Genomic DNA, 23716 nt, shown 5'->3' with positions numbered 1-23716 from the left:
TGCTAATTCAGATGGTTGGCCGGCCGGCAGCAGTAGTACCACCATGATATTTTGTTGTTGTAGGTTTTTGGGCTGTATGGCCATGTTCTAGAAACACACAGCCAGAGAAACCTACAACAATCCAGTGATTCTGGCCATGAAAGCCTTTAACAATATACCATGATATTGCCAGTCTAAGGCAGCTCTCTGACAGAGTGTTGCTGGTGACATCTCTTTTGATGAGGTCATGAGGTCATAATAGAGTGCCCAGCCATATAAACAGCAGAAGTGACATCATCAACAGGGCTGTGGTGGAGGGAGGAGCTTCTTCTAGTCAGTAACACAGTAGTGGGTATGTTTGATGCATGGACACTGGATTGGGCCAGATCTAGTTTGACCCAGCTGTCCACATTTCAAAAACCCTGAGGTCACTCTGGGGCTTTTGAACTCTCTGGAGTAAATTATAGTTCCCCTTATGCTGATTAGTGTCTTGAAGTGGAACTTCTGATGCAAATCAGGCAAACATTGTGTGCATTTTTGCAGCAATAGCAAGGTGAATTGTTTTATTTGGCCAGAGGCACCAAGTCATAAAAGGCCGTCTTTGGGAAGTGTTTTATAAAGAAGATGGTGTTCCATTGAATATCCCAGCGAAGAGTAGAGACATTCCACTTGTATGCATGGACCTTTTTTCCAGTTTATAAAAGGCATGCCAAGACCACCTTAGGCATGTGTGCTCCAAAGAATGCAGTTTCCTGTTGTAATCCCAAAGTAATCTGAAGACACATCTCTACTCTCCCCCTGTCAGTCTGACCACCTCCTTTCTTACTGACAGAAATGCTGTGGAGTAATGCGAGTGTATGCCATCTCTCAAGGATATTGGCCAAAGTATTATCAAACACATCCTTCTGTTTTAGATTAGGAAATAAATGTTTCCTCCTCCCCCCTTTTTTTTAACACCATAGAAACTTTTTTGTATATGAGAACAATGGGATAAGATTTTTTAATTTATTTATTTATTTATCGTGTCAGGGTCTAAATGGAATAAGATGAAGATGTAAGATATTTTAAATGCCCCTGTTCTATATCTACTCTTGTACCCTTCTCCATTCTTCATATATTTGCAATAAAATTATATGAAAACTGCACAAACAGAAGGCAGATTCATGCAATGAATCTTTTTATCAGTCCTTTCCCCTGGACTGCCTGCATCCATTTCTACTGACCAGAAGCCTCATTATAATTGGAGTATAATCTTAACTGAACAGAAAGGCACTAGGCCTGTCGGTTTCGTTTCGTTAATTCGTTAATTCGTATTAAAATCGTTATTTTTTGCATATCCGAAGCGATATCAAAACATATTTTTAAACCCGGAAGGGTTTAAAAATATCGAAGCAGCAGCCCCATGTATTTTACGAGCTGAAGCTCCGCTCGTTAATTGCATGGAGGCTGCTGCTGAGCGCGCCATCCGGCTCTGGCTCCTCCTCTTCCTCCGGAGCCCATTGGATGGCGCGCCGCTACCTTGGCAGCCACCCTTGGCAGCCCATTGGATGGCAGCCACCCTTGGCAGCCACCCTTGGCAGCCCATTGGATGGCGCGCGGAGGCCGCTTGTGAGCGCGCGCGCGCCATCCGGCTCTGGCTCCGGCGCCCCCCTCCTCCTCCTCCTCCTCCTCCTCTTCCTCCCAGCTGGGAGGAAGAGAAGGAGGAGGAGGAGGAGGAGGGGGGCGCCGGAGCCAGAGCCGGATGGCGCGCGCGCGCTCACAAGCGGTCTCCGCGCGCCATCCAATGGGCTCCGGCGCCCCCCTCCTCCTCCTCCTCCTCCTTCTCTTCCTCCCAGCTGGGAGGAAGAGAAGGAGGAGGAGGAGGAGGAGGGGGGCGCCGGAGCCAGAGCCGGATGGCGCGCGCGCGCGCTCACAAGCGGTCTCCGCGCGCCATCCAATGGGCTCCGGCGCCCCCCTCCTCCTCCTCCTCCTCCTTCTCTTCCTCCCAGCTGGGAGGAAGAGGAGGAGGAGGAGGAGGAGGAGGGGGGCGCCGGAGCCAGAGCCGGATGGCGCGCGCGCGCTCACAAGCGGTCTCCGCGCGCCATCCAATGGGCTCCGGCGCCCCCCTCCTCCTCCTCCTCCTCCTTCTCTTCCTCCCAGCTGGGAGGAAGAGAAGGAGGAGGAGGAGGAGGAGGGGGGCGCCGGAGCCAGAGCCGGATGGCGCGCGCGCGCTCACAAGCGGTCTCCGCGCGCCATCCAATGGGCTCCGGCGCCCCCCTCCTCCTCCTCCTCCTCCTTCTCTTCCTCCCAGCTGGGAGGAAGAGGAGGAGGAGGAGGAGGAGGAGGGGGGCGCCGGAGCCAGAGCCGGATGGCGCGCGGAGGCCAGCTGGGAGGAAGAGAAGGATGGCGCGCGGAGGCCAGCTGGGAGGAAGAGAAGGATGGCGCGCGGAGGCCAGCTGGGAGGAAGAGAAGGAGGAGGAGGAGGAGGAGGGGGGCGCCGGAGCCCATTGGATGGCGCGCGCGCGCTCACAAGCGGCCTCCGCGCGCCATCCGGCTCTGGCTGACTTTTCAGGGCTGTATGACCATGTTCCAGAAGCATTCTCTCCTGACATTTTGCCCACATCTATGGCAGGCATCCTCAGAGGTCTGTTGGAAACTAGGCAAATGGTGAGTTATATATCATCTAATATCTATGGAATGTCCAGGGTGGGAGAAAGCCATTCAATGCTAATCAAGGTGACCATTACTGCAACATTCACACTTAGCCTGTTTGATCAAGAAAATTTTTTTTTCAAAAATGTTTTGTAAATAATAACGAAAATTCGTAAATAACAAAACATTTTTTTTGAAAGTTTTGTAAATATTTTTAATATCGAAACAAAAAAACACCCCAATTAAGAATCGAATTTAGAAACAAATTTTTTCTTGATCAAACAGGCCTAAAAGGCACATATTGCTGAAGACATGCACCTTATGTAAACAGGATACAGGATTCTTATTCTCCAGACAGTTTCCCCTTCTCATTGCAATCCTAAAATACACAGAGCTAGGTGTTTCATTCCCCAAAGGGGCAAGAGCACAAACAGCTTTTAACCCAATCAATCAGATGGCACCCCACCAGGCATATATGGTGACTAATCAAGAACTCCCCCCCCCCCCAACCTTGTGACTACACACACACCACTCTACCATTTGAGCCAAAATGAAACGTGTCCAAAGGCAACAAAATTGTCTTGGCAGTTGAGACAGAGAAGCACTTTGCAGATCACAGTATCTGCAGGTGGTTTATTCATTTTATTATTTTAACTGGCATCTTTCTGATATTTTTTGCTATGTTTTACTTTCTATCTAATGAGCTCAGGGTAGCACACTTAGCTTTCATTCTGTGCTCTTTGTCTTCCAAACTATTCTGTGAGTTTTATGAGTGTGAGAGGAAGTCATTGGTTCTGGATCAGCTAATGCATTGTCTCAGATTACACACTGGATTCACAGAACCCAGTTCAGAAAAAAAAAACATGCTGAAAGGAATGATAGGAACCTTGGGCTCTGTGACCAAACATGACAAATCCTGCCACCGCTGCTGAAAAGAAGTCCATGTGAAGAGGTTCTATAATAGTGTTAGTGCCAAAAAATGAGTTGGATCAACCAACTTCAGTTTATTTTCTCATCTACAATATCTGATAAAGCATTAGAGAAGAATTATTAAATGAATTTGTGCAGTATATGTTAGTAAATAACAATGGATGAAACTCTGTGATTTACTTGTTTTCATAAATGCACCTTAATAATCACCATTCAGTCTCTCAATGCACATTTAGATAAACAGAAACAGGAAAAATGAGAGCAATTTATGCTGTAAGTTTAGTGTACATTGGGTTGTTATAGATTTTTCAGGCTATATGGTCATGTTCTAGAAGCATTTTCTCCTGACGTTTCACCTGCATCTATGGTAAGCATCCTCAGAGGTTTGAGTGTGCATTCTTAGTAGTTAAATGCATAAAATCTAAAGGGATTTTTTTTTGGGGGGGGGGGCACTGATTAATCTACAAATATTCATCTTTCCCCTCTTTTCTCTAGGATCTCTTTGCTCTTGATGTGGAACCATATCGGTACAGTGGGGTTAATATGACTGGATTCAGGATTTTGAACACTGAAAACAGCCAGGTGTCATCCATCATTGAAAAGTGGTCCATGGAACGATTACAGGCACCTCCAAAGCCTGATTCAGGGTTGCTGGATGGATTCATGACGGTATGAACATGTTTTAATTCATGTGTATATAACTCGATTTTTTGTTTCTACCTTCTCATTTAGACAGTTACTTCCCTTAACATCACTTTTTAATAGAGTGCCTCAACATTTGCATCATGTGAAAAATAAAATTAAATCCCATCAAAAGGGGGGGGGGCTTAAAGTGTTCATGATCTTCATACCTATCTCCTCCAAGTTTTTTCTGTTGCTTCACGTGCCAACCCCACACTCCATTTCAATGGAGTAGCTTGCATTTGTGTAATGTTTCCAACATGTTGCCAGGGACCCTGGCCAACCTCAGTCAAGCTGTCATCCGATGCGTAGTGCTTCCTCTGTACATTCCGGCTGGTCAGGTCAAGAAAGACTGAGAGCTAAAGTTCCAACAAGTCAACCTGATATGCAAGAATATTACTTATTAAGATTAGGAGGTATGAGTTTGGTAGTGGCATGTGGATGTGACATTTTGACCCCTTGATCTCCCCTTACACTGATCTCCTTTCTCTTTGTTCAGTTTTTTATTGCAGTGGTAAGTATAGAAAAGGGCCATATATTCTAGTGACAATACTGGTAGCATCCTGTTGAGCATTTATGAGCTCATGAATTACCATGGATGTTTAGAAAACACAGAAGATCTTGTTGGCTTCTTCATTATGTATAGTAACCTGTTGGTAGATTATAACAGTAGAGTCATTGATTCAAAATAATTTCCACAAGTATTAATTCACTGTTCAATTGGTATATTCTCGCTGGAAGTGTCAACAGGATTTGAATCTAGTCACTGGGTTATGCTTTAGATTTAGGTTTTTAAAAGAAGAGACATGCAATTTCTTCAATTTAACATTTGAGTTTGTGCTTTCAGTTTGAAAAAAGAGCTGAGGGCAGAGAGTCAAACTTTGGCTTGCTAGATAAAGGGTTGTTGCCAACACTGGGAGCATTCCCATTTGTTTAATATACTGTTCTCATATTGCTTATACATTTCATGTTTTCTTTTTCTCGTGATATTGTACAGGAGTAGGAAGCTCAGTGCGGTTCCTTATGTCTGGAAGAAAGACCCATTATTGGTGGTGGTAACACAGTCATTTGTCACTATATAAGATACCAGAACTTATGCATTTTCCCCAGGCTTTATCTCCGAGCTATAGAAGGAAATAAAGAAAAAAGAAATTGGATTCGTTTATGAAGTCTCATGGCTCAGTTAACCCCTTTAATTGGTTCCTAGGAGCTATCATCTGAGCCCATCTATTCAGCTCCCCAGTAATGAATGTTCCTGCTTTTTTTTTTTTTTGCACAAAGGAGGGGCCAATGGTGAAAGGGAAGAATTTTCAAGGTTGCCTCATTGGATCTTTCTCTTAGCTATGGAAAGCTTATCTTCTTCACATCTGCCGGCAACTGCTCATAATCTTTGCTCTGTGAGAAAATATGAATTGTTCTTTTAGCAGTTATATAGCTATCAGTAATGTGTTATTCCTCTGTTGAGATGACTCTAGATGAACTTCTATCCATCCTATCTTCTGAATTTTAGAATGGGACGGATATGAGTATATGAAGGGTGCAAAAGAAGTACAAGTGTATCAGGCTCAGTGCCTATTTATCCATATGAACCGAGTCCCACAAAGCCAGTGGGGACAGGAAGTCCTGATGCATTTTGTTTTTGGCTGCTACCCCATACTGACAAGGTGATTTGTGTCAAGCTAACCACCCTCCTGAGGGAATGTCTGCACTCAAGCACTCTGATACCTTTATTCTGGACATCATGGATATAGCAGTGTGGGTCAAGTGCTGGCAGGAGAGCAAGTCTTTTGCTTTCTGCCAATTTACGCTGCTGAGCTGAGCCTGCCAAGGCAGATGGATGGTGCAGTTCTGACTGCATAAGAAGCAACAGTCACAAAAATATTTTGGCTAGTAGTGCTTTACTTTGGTCAGGAAAGAAAGAAGGAGCTCTGCCAGACTAAGACAGGCAGCATCTTTTATAGAAACAAGAGTTCATTAGCATGTTTTAAAAAACTTGTCCGATTATTTTAATTGAATTAATACATCGATAAAGTCATTCAGAGCTTGGGAAAATTAGTTGGAACTTGAAACAGAGCTACCAGAAGCCACCAGACAACATTGTCAACAGATTGTTGACGGAGTTGTAGGCCGGGGTTAAGCTCTTGTACGATGTTAACACAGGGTGAAACAGAACTAAAATCTCCATGCTAAATTGCAGGATAAAGTTTAGTTCCACCAAAAGCAGAAAGAGGAGCAATGACAGACCTCCCTGAAGTCTTTCTTTCTCCAGTGATATGATGGTCGCATCCCAGAAGATTTCCTCCTGCTGTTATCCATACAACAGAGTCATCCACCCAGAAGTTGACTTTGAAATGAGGGAGTCAGTTCAGCTTGAGTTGCCTTAGCAATATATGAAGGAGGGGGAAAAATGGTTGAGCAAGTCTTGCTGACATTGGCAGCAGCAGGGAGCATTCTAATTCTTATTTTTGCACAAACGTACTAGATTCATCCTTGTGTGAGTTTCCAAAAAGTACAATAACTTGCAGAATAATGAAAGCAAGTATCCATATCACAAACATTAAGTTTTCTTAGTTCTAAAACAATGGTTCCCAACCTGTGGTCTGTAGACCACCAGTGGTCCGCAAGAACTAAAATATGGTCTGCGGCCTCACCGTTACTGCACTGTTGCAACGAAAGCAACTGGTCTCACGAAACCCTCTTATAGTGCCGAGGCTTATTAAATATGGTTTTCTGTGGGCGAGCATATGACAACTACTGGATGGTTCTTTATCAGAAACTAGAACTGATGTGGTTTATCCAGTACAATTTCCTGAATCAGCACTCCAAATAACCAAACCAAATCTAAAGTTGACCATAAATTGTTTTGTAACCCTTTTGATACTAATGTTGGAGAGTGGTCCCTGGTCAAAAAAAAAGGTTGGGAACCACTGGGTTGTTGTAGGTTTTTTCGGGCTGTATGGCCATGGTCTAGAGGCATTCTCGCCTGACGTTTCACCTGCATCTATGGCAAGCATCCTCAGAGGTAGTGAGGTCTGTTGGAACTAGGAAAAAGGGTTTATATGTCTGTGGAATGACCAGGGTGAGACTAAGGACTCTTGTCTGCTGGAGCTAGGTGTGAATGTTTCAACTGACCACCTTGATTAGCATACAATGGGCTGACTGTGCCTGGAGCAAATTTTTGTTGAGAGGTAATTAGATTTCCCTGCCTGCTTCCTCTCTGTTGTTGTGCTGCTGCAATTTTACAGTTTTTTTAATACTGGTAGCCAGATTTTGTTCATTTTCATGGTTTCCTCCTTTCTGTTGAAATTGTCCACATGCTTGTGTATTTCAATGGCTTCTCTGTGGAGTCTGTCATGGTGGTTGTGAGAGTGGTCCAGCATTTCTGTGTTCTCAAATAAAATGCTGTGTCCGGGTTGGTTCATCAGGTGCTCTGCTATGGCTGATTTCTCTGGTTGAGGTAGTCTGCAGTGCCTTTCATGTTCCTTGATTCGTGTTTGGGCAATGCTGTGTTTGGTGGTCCCTATGTAGACTTGTCCACAGCTGCATGGTACACGGTAGACTCCTGAAGAAGTGAGAGGATCCCTCTTGTCCTTTGCTGAACGTAGCATTTGTTGGATTTTCTTGGTGGGTCTGTAGATAGTTTGTATGTTGTGTTTCCTCATCAGCTTCCCTATGCGGTCAGTGGTTCCCTTGATGAACACTTTTCCTCTGGGTGGATCTTCGTCTTTATTCTCGTGGTTTGTTCTTGGTCTTGCAGCTCTTCTGATGTCCTTTGTCTCACCCTAGTTATTCCACAGATATATAAACCCTTTTTTCTAGTTCCAACAGACCTCACTACCTCTGAGGGTGCTTGCCATAGATGCAGGCGAAATGTCAGGAAAGAATGCCTCTAGACAATGGCCATACAGCCCGAAAAAGCCCTACAACAACCCAGTGATTCCGGCCATGAAAGCCTTCAACAATACATTGGGAACTACTGTTCTAAAAACACTGCATGCACTGGCCACATGACCACAATCACAAATAGAAAGAATAGACACTGATCCCCACCTTTCTTTAAAGGAGGAATCAGATGAGTGGTGGCATGTGCATTAGTTACACAGATGGGACTCTACTGATTTTGAAAAAAATGTATTTTTTATGTGAAGCCATATGGATATGCAATTTATTTTTAAAGTGAATTCATGTTTAGGTGGGCTTCTAGAAGAGACAAATCACTGGTGGGAAATGGGCTGGACATTCTGGAAGGGTAAAGGAAATTATAAATAGACCTTATGGATCACACTTTGGCCTCCTCTGTAGCCATTCATTTCCAGAGGAAGCATAAGTATTTTCTCTATAGGGCAGTGGTTCTCAACCTGTGGGTCCCCAGTTGCTTTGGCCTTCAACTCCCAGAAATCCTAACAACTGGTAAACTGGCTGGGTTTTCAGAGTTGTAGGCCAAAAAGACCTGGGGACCCACAGGTTGAGAACCACTGATATAGGGCAATTCTATGTTTCACCAAATCTAGGATGACATTAATGGCTAGATAGATCCCCTTTTTTGAAGTTTCAATTTTTGAAAAAGAATTTTCTTTGAATATTTTTTTAAAATTACTCTGCATGTTTCAACCCAGTAGTCCTCTGTTTTTTAGTTAGTTAGTTTTTTTGCTAGCTCTGTGGGCATTGGGAAGACAGGGGAAGCAGTAGATGAGGCTTAGTTCACTAGAGTGTCAAACAGCTGGCTGGTGAAGCTGATGACAAAATGGTGAAGGCTGGCAGAGCCTTTGAGGCTGGAGCTTTTCCCCTCTTGTCCTCCCTCTCCCTCTCCCCTTCTGTCTGTCTGTCTCTCGGAGATAAGCAAATTAAAATAACAACACCAAATCAGAGCCATTTGGGACTGGGACCGGAAGGGTCCCAGTCCTAAATGGCTCTGGTTTGGTGTTGTTATTTTAATTTGCTTATCGTGGGAGGAAGTCCCACGAATCTAAAATGCCATTGATTGTAAGATGCAGTCCATCTTTTGAACCCCTAAAATAAGACAACAGCAGATACTTAATTTGGTGAAATATGATATATACTGTATTCTTGGCATTGATAGTAATGCAAAGGTTTTTTTTTGTTTTTTTTTTACCAAGGATTCTTATAATAATTGCAAGTGACAAAAAAGCCCTATTACTGAGGCAGGCAAGAGATCTTGTTAAGGTGCTATAGCTGAGCACTGAAGACTTGATGGGGATTCAAGAAATGGCTTGCAACTAGGATTTTAAAGCTAATTTGCCATGGATAAATTGCTTATATGCTCCCCATGTCTCTGATTTTCCCCTACTGCAACAGTATACAAACACTTATTCAGCCTGCTTCACAGCATGTCTAAGAGAGTAATTGTCCAATATTTTATGATACTTAAAAATATAAAGAACTGCATTATTATTAATAAGGAAATTCTCACACTTCCAGCTGTAGTCTAGCTATGCAACTGTAACCAGAAGGAATTCACATATTAAAATGGGACACCTACATAGTACGATTTTTGCAGAGCCAAAAGTATATGGCAGAATAGTAAGCAGAATGATGAGAAGAGTTTGTGGTAGAACCTCTAACCCTCCAATATAAAATTGAATATTAATCTTGCTTCACCTTGGCAGAAAATGTTAAATCTATATAGTTAGCTCTGTAAGTTTCAAGAAACTATTTTTATACACATGGGGCCATTGAAGAACCGATAATGATTTTTAAAGTGAAATCGTTCATTTTGGTATCGAAGGACATCCATCAATGGGTGCAATTTATTATAAGTGAAGTTTTGCTTTGGATACCATTTACATATTATAAAATCCAGCACTAGAATATATGCTCTAAATATAAAATATTGTTAGAATGTATGCAATGTAATAGAACATGTTAAATCAAGAGTTTTAATTTCATGTCTCCCAGGAAACTGATTTAACTTAATGATACCAATGGCTGCTTATTTGGAACAATATTAGCATAAAAAACTGCCTAATGGATATGCATTTGGATAGTGCCAATTAGTTAAATGTCACTTAGTCAGGTGTTAATAGGTATAAGGTTTGGCTTCTGCACACACAGATAACAAATTAAGGTTAAAGCTAGATATTTTTACAAGCAGTCCAGTACTGTCTCTTAAGAAATAACAGCTTTAATGAGGGGGTGTAAATTTTTTATTAAATATTTGACTTCTGTGGATTATTGTTGTGAAATAAATTTGAGTACCTGTCCCAAAGGAAAGGTTATAATCTTATATATCCATACTGTTCTTGAAACCCTTTCACCTCTTATCAGCAATCCTTTCTATATCCTTTCTATATAAGTTAAATAATTGGTAGAAACATTTGCAAAAGACAGAATCCTTGGTGAAGTGAGAGCCACTGTATGTAAGCTAAACCCATTATCTCCCTGTCTCTTAAAGGCAGTCAGAAAGAGGCTGAATAAGGGAAGTAGTGGTTAACTTACTAACGGCAGGGCAAATTTTCATCTTGTCTGAAAGAAGTTGTGATTGAGACTATTACTAGAAAATTTCTTCCAAACTCCATCCTACTGGAAGATTACTAGCCAATCTCCAGTATTCCTATAGTGGGGAAGGCTCTAGAGCAGGGGTTCTTAAACCTTTTCAGCCACTGAGCCTTTTTTGAAATAAAAGTTTGGTCTCCATCTATCTGCCAATTCACTGTGTGAATTAATCCACACAGTGGGGAAAAAGGAAAGAGAACAATACAATTTTTTACAATGAAGAATATTTTAACCAACATGCCCCAGGAAGTTTCTGCTGCTGCTGTTTCCAGGAACTCATTTCAGCATTTCTCAGGAGGAGGAAAGAGCAGGTGGTGGAAAGCAGCATGGTGCCATGGAGCCCCTCACTATCACCTGCGGAGCCCCAAGGGCTCCACGGAGCACAGTTTGAGAATCCCTGCTCTAGAGTGTATGGTGGCCTCCCAGCACCAATGGATGAAACAGATTGTCTAGATTGTTTTCAATCTGTCTCAGACTTGGCTATGTGATGGAGACAACTTTGGTCTTCATAAATGATCAAAAAGAATTAACCAGGGATCTGTGGAGTTTTATTGGACTCCTCAGTAGTTTTGATACCATGTGCCATAATTTCCTTGTATACTGCTTCTCTCAGATGGAACTTTGAGATATTGATTTAAATATTTTGGTTGTCCTTCTTGGAGAGATGAACTCAGAAAGTAGTTCTTGGAGCCTTCTTGTTTGACACTCTGATCATTGGCATGTGAGATCTCTCATTGCTCAATTTTATCCCCCATGTTGTTAATATCTACACCAGGCATCCACGATCTGTGACCCTCCAGATGTTATTGACTCTAGCTCCCAGAATTCCTGACCCCTGAACAAACTGGCTAGGGCTTCTGGGAGTTGTAGTCCCATACACTTGAAGAACTACAGACTGTGCAGGCTTGATCTGCATTTTTATTTATCATGTTAGAAGTGACTTGAGGGTACAGTTAAAATTCATTTAAAATACAAAGTTAAAAAAACTTGGCATTATGCGAAATGTCCTTTGACCAGAAGCTGGCCAGTTGGAGTGCCTCTGGGGTAGCTGTGAGAAGGTCCTCCATTGTGCATGTGGCAGGGCTCAGGCTGCATTGTAGTAGGTGGTCTGTGATTTGCTCTTCTCCACACTTTTATGTCATGGACTCCAGTTTGTAGCCCCGTTTCTTAAGGTTAGTTCTGCACCTCCTGGTGCCAGGGCGCAGCCTGTTCGGTGCCTTCCAGGTCACCCAATCTTCTATGTGCCCAGGAGGAAGTTTCTTATTCGGTCTCAGCCACTGATTAAGGTGCTGGGTTTAAACCTGCCATTTTTTTATTCTTGCTTGCTAAGGTATTCCTGCAAGTATGTCTTTTGATTTTACAAAGCTGTTTCTTGATTTAAGCCATTGGCATGCTGGCTAATATCCGAACAGAGGATGGGCCAGATATGTCACTGCCCATAATTGTTGGCTTCTACTTCCTGACAGATGTCAGGTGGTGCAATACCAGCTAAACAGTATTATTTCTTCAGTGGTGTGGGGTGTAGACATCCTGTGATAATGCAGCATGTCTCATTAAGAGCCACATCCACTGTTTTAATGTGGTGTGATGTATTCCACGTTGGGCATGCGTATTCAGTAGCAGGGTAGTAAAACGCAAGGGCAGGTCTTCACAGTATCTGGTTGTGATCCTCAGGTTGTGCCAATCATGACCTACATGAAACCAGTAGACAAGGGCTGCTTTCACACAGCCACTTAATCCAGACCAGAATGTGAATTAAAAAGATCTAGTTGTCTTAATATTCGACACTATGGTTTTTCCCTGGGTTATAAATGTCATTTCCTAATTGGATCTATTATAAAAAAAAAGTGAAAGTTTATTAAACTGCATTTTTTTTGTCTTTGTGCAAGGGATGTTGTGTTAGAGCACATCTTGCAATAGTATCCACTCCACCCATTTAACAAAGTTTTAGGTGCAAAAACAAAGTTCCCAGAGTTGAAACACTACTTTCAAAGCAAGAACTACATAATTAGACAGGAAATAACACTTTCAAACTAGGAACATATTTTCTTTATTATTAAAAAAAATTATAAAACCTTTGGAAATTCCCCAAAAATCCATGGATAAGTGAAACCTTCTGAAATTTGGTGAGCTAAGTGTGGTAAATATTTTTTACCATTTTAGTGAGTTTCATCCCAAATGCTGTAAAAATGAGGGAGAAAGTAGCCCCTGAAGTTTCTCCAATTATGGTAGATATGTGCAATTACTATAACAAAATGGTAATGAAATATCATTACTTTCGTTATTGTAAAAATAAATCACTAAATATTATTTAGAAAACTTTAGAAATGTAACATCAGAACCCTTCAGTTTTGTAATGACTTTTGAACCATTTTTAATGGATCGCACATGCCTACTAGTCATTCTTGGGGCTTCCCTTTTAAAAGAGGGGGGTTGTTTGGCTATATAGTATCTGGTGTAGTCAGGTATAGGAACTTGTTCTCAATAATGAGTTTGGAAATCATATTTATGACTTTCATGATAATAATACTTATTCTTAGCCACCAACCCCCCCCCCCCCCAATATTCTCATTCCTCTTCTCTTAAGCAGTTCATGATGTCTTTCAAACCACTGCATCCCCACGCTACATTTCTGAAATGATTAGCTCTCAGGTGTCAAGGCATTTTATTATATCTCCTCACAAAAAAAGAGTTCAGCTAGAAAACAAGGTTAGAAATATGTAAAATGAAAACCAAGCAAAAAAAAAAGAATAGTAAATTAAAAATGAGGGAATAGATGTTTATGTTCTGACAAACAGGCTGCACTGTAATCTGTTCTTCTCTGCAATTTATCCAGCTGGGGAGGTATATAATATAGACAAAATTTTCTAGGGTTGCATTGACCTTCTAATTCAGCATTATCAACCAGAAAAATGCCTCACTCTACCAGCTGTATTCTGCTACTGATGTGAACATTAAAGTGTAGCATTAATATTTAGAGCAGAGAAGAAAAATCCTATTCATTTCAGCATAAGATGAAAGTAGATAACTATATCAGATGATAGGCAAAAGCAATTAGCAAGGAAAACTTTATGTTAATCAGGCACCAGAGCTTGGTAGGTCATCTTAATTATGCATACTTAGCTGTGACTTGCGGCACATACTTCGAAGATTAGTTTGAGAGCAAATAGAACTATTAAGCTGTATGCTTATATTCTTGCTTATATTTTTTTCTACTGCCTGTAGTTTTGGGTCTAAATTTACGTATTTCTGTACATCTATATATTTAAAGCTCTGTGGCTTATTCATATTCAATCTGTGCTGGAGGATATGAGTTCTTCAAAGTCAGTGCTGAAGTGTTCAAAGTAGGGTTTTAATACATCATTTCACTGTTAAGATGATTCTCTTCAAAACGATATGATGATTCTAATACTACAATAATACATAAAATAATACCCTTTTTACTGGGCTGAAGCATTAATTTAGAATTACTAGAACCATTTCTTAAGCAGTCAAACCCAATATATTAAATCTCCACAAGTATTTGACCCCATAAAGCCTCGCATGGTTACTTTCCAATTTCAACAGACCTATGCAGAGTACATAGATAACAGATGGCAGTGATATCTATTTTGCTAAAATACATTCCCTATGTGCCTTTTATTATCAAAATAGCAATAGCATGGTGATGTGAAAATGCATTTATGGTCAGGGAACCATATTTAAATAGTGAGTGGAACTGAGGACTTTATTGCATGAAGCCACTGTCCCACTGCAGTCATGAATTCATGGATAGTGCTAGCATGCTGGGATTGTTGCCCTTGCTATTGCACTTCTTCACAGTTTTGCAATTGCAACAATTCACTGATTCATGATCTCATGGCTGTACATCCAGTTAGCCTCCTAACTTTTGCCTTCTACATTTCTACTGCTCCATATTTTTTTGAATATATATATATATATATATATATTAAAAAACAACTTTGCAATTCCAATGGTTCGTAAAAAAGAAATAAAAATAAAACTTTATATCAATGAATAACTGCCAAAAAAAGTAGAAGAGAGTGGGAGAGGAAGAAAATCTGATCCCCTGACATCAATGCAGTGCAAGCATGCGGCACAAGCAGAATGGGCTCATTGCACCAAGTGAGTGACAAGAACACCGAGTGATCTGTGGCTATTGACAGTCCTTCCAGTCAATAGCAGGTCATGGGTTTGTCATGGGGAAGTGGCAATCCATAAACAGGCTGCTGCTGTGCTCACAATGTTGGAATATTTGTTAAAAAGCCAAATGAAAACAAATCCACTGTCTTTTGACAAATACTCTAATGCCTTTCCAAATAAAACTGCAAGACATTTTTGCCCTATACCTTTTCCTGCTTGCAACTATCTTTTGTCTCTCTATCTGGTTTTTGGAGTCAAATGGACTTTTCCCATGCAATGGAGCAAGTAGAAATGACAAATTATACAGTAGTATAATATCTATGTACAAAATGCACTACTAAAATACTTCCAAGTTTTTTTTTCTTTTTATACATTGCTATGCTTTGTGCCTCAGCTACACTTGACTGGAGTTTGGGATTCTAGAGGAGCCTGGACTGATACTTTTGTTTCATTTTATTGAGTCATTTTTATTCGGCCATTTTAAAAATATTGCTTTATATATAAAATGTTATTTTATTTTGGATTTTCTGAAAATCAAACTTTATTTTACAATGGCATATCTGTGCTTAAAACATGTAGTGCAAGAGTATGGGTTCATTGTTTATCAACAAGTATTATTCTGTTGCTTCACAGTGATTAGATGTCTGGACATGAACAGATTAGAGGCTGCACATTTCCACATTTTACTTTCTACTGAGGGTGTGAGATTATTTGAATATGTGTATATGTTTGTGTATGTATAAATTTATGTGTAAGGTAATAACTGGAAGATTTTCAGCTCAACATGGGTGTTCTTCCTTGCTTCTCTCCTCTTCCTCTCACTCTCATATACTTAGAAAAAATATCCAAAATGGTAAAATTAGAGTATGAATCCTAACATCACAAATTGCAACACTACACCCACTATATTGATATCTTAAAGGCATCGGATGCCATCTCTTTTTGAAAGTAAACAGGGTCAGACCTGGATGGGATGCCAACAGTGAATACCAGATGTTGTAAGAGGACGCTGGCAAAACCATCTTGGAGTATTCCTTGCCTGAATAAATCTGATGAAATTCATGTATGTGGTCACCATAAGTCAGTAGGTGACACGAAGGCACTGGCATGCAAACACATTTATTTTTATCATTTTACAGTAATATATATCAAACCTGGAGAGCCAGTTCAAACCATGGGTGTGCCTATCATAGGCCTGGGAATATCAAAAAGGAGCTGAAAAGGGGAGGATGGACAGTTTAAGAGTTATTTAATTTAGTTTATGTTGGAGGTTTTAGGGTTGTTGGAAGAAGAACAGGAAAAAGGAGTAGGTTAAAGTTCAAGAGAGTGAGGAATAGATATTGATCGTTAAACTGGCAGAAAATAATGAGCCAACCTGATACTTATGTGCCTTTTTGTTCATTGTTACTTGTTGTATCTATGTCATTTTGTGTTTGCATTTTATGCAAATTATAATACATTTCCTTTTTCAAAAATTCCCCCTCCTCTCCACTCTTTATTTGCACTCATCCTTTCAAATGACTTTCTTGTGACCTTATCAGACACAGGGAGGGAACATCTCCCCACTTTTCTTCACTGCCACAATTGAGCCCCTCGAAGCCCATGGCATGACACAGGGCTACTTCCACCAGAACTCTGTGGGGCTCTGTTTTAGCAGTGGAGAGAAGCAGGGAGAAGACGTTCCTTCCCTGAGTCTGACAAGGTCCCAAAAAAGGTTTCTCATTGAAGAAGAGAGGCAAAGAGGAAGCAGGGAAAGGCAGGGAAATGATGTGAGAAGGAAGAACACAGACATTGACAGCAGGGAACAGTTCCCTCCACTGGCCCATGCTTCCCCACCCATCTCTCCACTGCCCCCAACTTCACCTTTGCCTGTCTCATAAGGTCCCTGTTCTTAAGCCTGCTCTACCAAAGGTCTAGGTAGGACATATTCCTGTCCATTTTAGGAACCACCTTAGTTTCCTATAGTGAGATCTGGGAACGGTTTTGTGGGGAAATAATAAGGTGGTTGACAAGAGCAAGGAATGAAAAGTACCTGAATTGCATCTATGGTTGTTCTGTTACATTTACACATTACATATTTTTCTTGACTAATTAGCAACTAGGATATATGTTAAAGACCAACTGTGTTACATTAATAAAAATTCCAATGGAATCTCTCCCCCCCCCCCCCCCCGCAAATGCACAGGATGTTGTATTGCAATTGAAAGCAGGTTTTGGTAAACATATAAAACCTATCAAAAGATTCTGAGCTGTAATCAGATAGAGTTGGCTTTGTCTCTCAGCTTTCATACTTGAGTTTTCCCTAGCAGTGGTTTAGAAATCAGTGAATGAAAATCTGTTAGTGTAGTGACTGTGTTGGCAAACACTGGATACTGTGTACTGAAGAAGCTGGCAAGCAGTCTTGAATACTAAAGACTGCTCAACTGAGGAAGTGTATCATGGGGTTATTCCCTCCTCCTTCTTCCTGCCTCCCTGCACTTATAGAAAGCTCTACTTTCCAGATGGCCTCCATTGGAATTGGAAGAAAGAGTTTCTTGTACTTCCTTTGAAAGTTTGGTTTTCCCTCAGATTCCACAACCCTTTGTACAAAACAACCCCAAAGTCCATAATATCCTCTCATCCCCTGTGGACTATGAGAACTTTCCTGCAAGCCTGAATGTAAATCTTGGGGGTTGGATTGAGCCAGCATTCCACACATAACCTGCTGTGAATGCCAAGGGCCAGTCCTCTGAAGTATAGGACTAAGCAAGAGCAATACATATAAGCATATACTAAGCATTACTTTTTTTCAGCTAGAAAAATCCAAGTTAAAGAGATGGTTTAAGGTTTAGCTTTTGCCTCAGTCAGGGGTTAATTTTAATTGATCTTTAAATGGTGCACTTCTTTGTATGTTATACATTCTCCTCTTTTGTTTTTTTAAAGCTTTAAAACTATTTTAATTTAGTACTTGATTGATTAATTGAATGTCTTAATTGATTTTTAATACAATGGCATTGCCTTTTAGCTACCCTATATAGTCATGTATAAGTCTAGAAATTCTAGTAAAAATAATAACCCCAAAACCCTGGGTTGACTTATCTATGAGGCAAAGTGAGAAATACCTTAATTCTTATATAAAAAAGGAACCACCATCTTCTCTGAGTACAATGGCAAAAGGCAATAGCTTACTTTGTCCCCAGAGAGCCCTTAAAAAACCACAAACCACCTTTATTCTCTCCACCAGTACACCAACTCTTGAAGCCCCAGGTGGCACAATGGGTTAAATCCTTGTGCCAGCAGGGCTGCTGACCAACCTGTCAATGGTTTGAATCCAGGGAGAACGGGTTGAGTCTCATCTGTCAGCTCTAGCTCCCCATGCAGGAACATGAGAGAAGCCTTCCAAAAGGATGGTAAAACATCAAACATCTGGGTGCCCCCTGGGCAACATCCTTTCAGACAGCCAATTCTCTTGCACCAGAAGTGACTTGCAGAAAAATGGGTGGCATGAGCAAATTATATAAATTACTGAGTTCAATAATAAATATGTAACAGTGCAATCCATACTCAGTTGGTAATGGCAGCTGCAGATACTTTCCCATGCCTTCCCTGAAAGTCTGCTGTATTGCTGCTCATCTGTTTTTTTAAAAGAAATAATAGTGCTATTTATTACTTCAACAAATATTGTAATTTATACAGACACTCCATGAAATTGCACCTCTCCCCCAAATACCCCCAATGAAACAATCAATAGAAGCTAATACAGATGTCAATTCTATGGTAATGTCTTTGTTGACTCTCTACTTCAAAACTGGTAGATATGTTTACTTGTAAGCTATCACAGGATTTAGCATATTTAGAAAGTGAGCTTTTCAGTTTCCAATCTGCCTAACCTGAATAAGCTCACTCATAAATCAAATGGAACTGTCCTGAACATGACAAAATAACTACTTTGAAGTCAATGAGATGTCAATGTATTAAGATGCAAGCTTTCTGGTAACTTTATGAGCTTATTTACTTGTGGTTGTTTTTATTTTTCAACTGAACTAGGGTAGAATAAGTAACATGAGAACAATTTCTTTAAATTGTGGAAATTTGAGCTAGCTCAATCCACATTTCATCTTCCTTTTATTTAGTTTCATTTAAAGGTAGTCCCCAAGTTGCAAACAAGATAGGTTCAGTAGGTTTGTTCTTGAGCTGAATTTTGTAAGTCAGAGAACAGATACAACTCTAACCATATATGCTTTGGATAGCATAGGAAAGAGTTAACACCCCCCCCCCCCCGGTGGTGTTTCTTTAGCTGTCTATTCAGAAAATTACAAGGAACCATGTATGAGCACTCTTTTGGTTCAGTCCAAAAGATAGCTACAAATCCATTTAGCAGCAGTATTGTAAATCAGGGCTTCTACATACATGCATGTGATCCATATACTTTCCTCGCCCCCCCCCCCCAAAAGAAACCCCAAACAGGTGGCATTAACCCTTCTCTCCCTGCCCATGTTGCAGGCAAATTCTTCTTGAACTTTTGATGTCAGATGACCAATGTTTTTTTACTTCAGTTAAGTATGTCTTCTGAAAACAACTTAATTTTTAATCAAAATTTGTAATGAAATCACTCCAAAACTGAAGACAGCCATCAAGCAAAATCAACATTTGCAAAGCTTGCCAAAAAAAAAGCAGACTGATTTTATTTTTTTATTAAGCATTTGCTGTATGACGTTGCTAACAGATTCATGTAACTGTCTAAAACAGGCACTGGGTGGCAGGATACACAACATTTCATGACCCCAGCATTGAGTTACACAGGGACCCAGATTGAATCACAACCCACAGCTGGCAGGTAAAATGTAGGTAGCCTACATTTTACCAACTAGCTGCAATTCCCAGCATCCTTAGGCAGAATACCCAGTGGTGAAAAATGTAGTCCAACCATATCTGGAAAAGTTCATGATTGCCATTCCCATTTTTAAATCGGCCCCCCTTTTTTTGTGCACTTGATCTATCTCTCCATTGGTCTCAACAGTTGCAGACAGATTAGTTTTGTCAAAGCTTCCAACCTAACATTTTTCTCCTGTTTTTGTCTTCTGTATATGGAAGGGAGGCACCTGTGTCATCTTTCCTTTATGTCAGACAGCAAAATGTCTTGTTTGTTGTTGTGTGTGTTCAAGTAGTTTCTACTTTATTGGAATACCCTCCCCAGGGAGTTAAGACAAGCCCTGTCACTAGCCTCTTTCCGCAAGGACCTGAAAACCTTTTGGTTCCAGCAGGCTTTTGAAAATGATTAGCTCCAGGTCCCAACATGGCCATTGGTTAGCCCCCTGCTCTGCACTCTACCCACTTCCCCTGCCCACTGCCACCTCATTGTACTAGCCCTGGTCCAGCCTTCTTATAGCTATTCAGCAGGCCCTGGTAATGGATACTTGGGGCCATTAGTTAGGGCCCTGTTTCTGCACTTTACCCATTTCCCCAGCCCTATGCTTCCCCATTGGCCCAGCCCCCTTATAGCTGTGCGACAGGCCTTGGAAATAACACCAGGTCCCACCATGACCATCAGGCAGGACTATGCTTGCACTTTATTCATTCCCCAGGCCTTAGTCTACTGCTCTTCTGCTAGCTCAACCCTCTCATAGTGGTAGAGGCCTACCCTGGAACACTGGCCACTGATATCTGAACATGCCCAATGAAAATTAGTACTGAACTGGCTTTTAATTTAAATATGTACGTCTGTTATATATTATGATGCTTTTGTTTTTTTAATTATTTTAATGAATATTCTGTATGTCTACATGTAAGTGCAGTATTTTACCTATATTGGAAACCACTCTGAATCCCCTTGGGGGAGACAGAGCAGAATACAAATAAAATATTATTATTATTATTATTATTATTATTATTATTATTATTATCCTAAGGCAAAACTGATAATAAGGGTTTTCTGGGGATGAAAGTGGGTCACACATGCAGTGGGCTTCAATGGCTGAGTGCAGAATGGAACCCTGACCTCCAGAATCATAAACCTGACCTCCAGAATCATAATCATAATTCTGAAAGGGTAATGACAGTGTAGCCATTTGAATTCCCACGTTATTAAAATACAGTGTCCCAACTAGCTGTTTTTAGTCTTTGTTTCTGTTGGTTATAGTTGGAGTATCTGGAGCCTATATTGATTTACATGTGAGATCAAGAGAAAAAGTAATTCAATAAAGCAGTAGGAAGTAAAGCAGTATTGGGAGAGAATGTAAATTGTCAGAGTTCCAAACATCAAGTTTATTAGACTTTTGCTTGTACCTAATAGTTCCTCTGGGAATGCTACTCAGTAACAACTGCTCAGTTAGTTTTGGCATGAGATTCAGCAAAGGCATCTTCTAGGTAAGGTAGTTACTGGTAGGGAAGCATCATATCTGTAAGTAGGGACACTTTCTTACAAGTAGGAATCACAAAAATGTAGTGCTTCATTGCCTGTTTTGTATTCTGTGCACAACATTAATTCTTAAAAAGTTACTCACATATCCATTAAACCACACATTGCAGAAAATTGGAACTTTGTTGAGAACCCGCTTGTATCACAAATTCACAAAAGGCTACGGAAGCATGAATATTTTGATGCTCTCATAACTTTGAATAATACATTTTTGATGTTATTTTCATTCTTATTTTACAATTGTTCCTGTCCAGTGGTGTGAAAATTACCAATTTCTTCCCCCATTCTCGTTGTTGTTAAGAAAGCAACAGGAAATAGAATAGGTCTTGTCTATTGTATTAATGTTTTCCCAGGTATGTGTGCATAGGATTGTAGCTAACATTAGTCAGGTCTGAGATGTCTCAGCACAATATAAGCACTGATTCCATTTAACAGTGTTGTATCTGAGATTATATTTGGTTATTTGAGAGCTCTAACAGCAACTTTATATCTTTGATCACTCATTCACACATGTAACTTATCAGCTGAAGGCATCAGGTGTTTGTTGTGAACTAGCCCAGTATTTGAATGTTATGTGGTTATTGGAGATGTAATTTTCCATGGAAGTTCTTCTCAAAGGAATTAAAAAAGCAATTTTAGAAAGTATTCAAAATGCACAACTTTCAAAGGTTCTTTGCAATTTGGAAAGAATTCAGTATAAAAATTTTGCACAGACGATATGTTCTATTTGAAAAAAAAAATGCCAAAATTTGCACACGATATTTTGCACAAAAATAGAATTTTCTGTGCAGGAAACAGAATGTTCTGTACAGAAAATAATACGGTAGAGCTTCTTACATGTCCAGAATTCTTCTTTTCGGGGTTTTCTACTATTCAAGGAAGATGTTTATCAATCATTTCTGAAATATTTTGAATATTTTTTTTCACTCTAGTGCTTACTCTTTAGTTAAAATAAATGTTCACATTACTAGAGGCTGCCCCGCTACCCTGTCTCAATAATATTGGCTATTTAAAATAATTTTATTTTAATTTTATCTCTGAAATATAATTTATGCTTGTGCCTTTTCTTCTCGTGTGAATTATACAGTTTCACGTATGACTCATTGAGCTGCTTGGCTGCACATTAGGTTGCATGCTACAGTTGTATTTGTGCTTCTACCCAAGTTTGAAGTTAGTTGTCTTGTTACATTAATGGCTACAATTCATCATCCAATATCCAGCAGTAGGGTGCTTTATACTAATGTCATTGATTCAATTGTGATTCAATGAGCTATGCAGATGGTCCTATTGTGTTTTTTCCTATGTATTAAATGTGTCTTCAGCTAAAATTCTGTATAAATTTGTGCTGTGTATAATCACAATCATTATGAAAGCTACAAATTGCATTCTTCTCTGGTGTAAGAAGAAAATTGAACATTTCAATAAATGCATTGGATTGTATCCAGCCAATTCATTTACTGTAGCCAGTTGTGCTTGCCCATCAAAAAGCACCACTGGTGGAATGTGGTCATTTATATGTTAAAGGATGTGCATTTTGATACATTTAATTTCCTCAAATTGCCCTGTAAGCTTCACATATGTGTGTCCTGCTACCGTAGTTAAGCTTTTTTCCCTCTCAGTGCATCTTAACTGGTGCAAAATGACACTGTTGTTAATAATAATAATCTGACGTATGAGCCAGTACAACAGCCAGCAGAGTGATCTTGTCTGCTGTGGACTCATCTTGTTATGTTTCAAATAATAATAATAATAATAATAATAATAATAATAATAATAATAATAACAACTTTATTTTTATACCCTGCCACGATCGCCCTGAAGGGACTTAGGGTGGCTTAAATGTGGGACAAAATGTCCATAAAACATAAAAGCAAAACAATCCATAACATAAAACACATTAAAATAGGAGTATTATGAAATACAACAATCAAGATGAAACACACTAAACATAACAGAATAACACAGAAATCAATGACCTGATTTCTAAAATGGGCATGACCAAGCTATATAAGGGCTTGGCAATGGATAGTTCAAATCATAGAATCATAGAATCAAAGAGTTGGATGAGACCTTATGGGCCATCCAGTCCAACCCCCTGCCAAGAAGCAGGAATATTGCATTCAAATCACAGATGGCCATACAGCCTCTGTTTAAAAGCTTCCAAAGAAGGAGCCTCCACCACACTCCAGGGCAGAGAGTTCTACTGCTGAACTGCTCTCACAGTCAGGAAGTTCTTCCTCATGTTCAGATGGAATCTCCTCTCTTGCAGTTTGAAGCCATTGTTTCACGTCCTAGTCTCCAGGGAAGCAGAAAACAAGCTTGCTCCCTCCTCCCTGTGACTTCCTCTCACATATTTATACATGGCTATCATATCTCCTCTCAGGCTCCTCTTCTTCAGGCTAAACATGCCCAGCACCTTAAGCCGCACTTCATAGGGCTTGT

General features: G+C 40.2%; 1 protein-coding gene across 4 annotated transcripts in view; it reads left to right on the top strand.

The window, feature by feature from the left end:
- GRIK2 (glutamate ionotropic receptor kainate type subunit 2) overlaps positions 1-23716 on the top strand; it is a 650966-nt gene that overhangs the window by 292448 nt on the left and 334802 nt on the right. For all 4 annotated transcript variants that reach the window (XM_060753092.2, XM_060753091.2, XM_060753090.2 and 1 more), the window contains exon 7: positions 4036-4209. In XM_060753092.2, coding sequence (XP_060609075.1) covers positions 4036-4209 — 174 coding nt within the window. The remainder of the gene's footprint in view (positions 1-4035; positions 4210-23716) is intronic.

Source organism: Anolis sagrei, chromosome 1 (assembly GCF_037176765.1).
Source record: "Anolis sagrei isolate rAnoSag1 chromosome 1, rAnoSag1.mat, whole genome shotgun sequence".
In the NCBI taxonomy this organism is placed as follows: domain Eukaryota; kingdom Metazoa; phylum Chordata; class Lepidosauria; order Squamata; family Dactyloidae; genus Anolis; species Anolis sagrei.
This window is presented reverse-complemented; position numbering and strand designations above follow the sequence as displayed.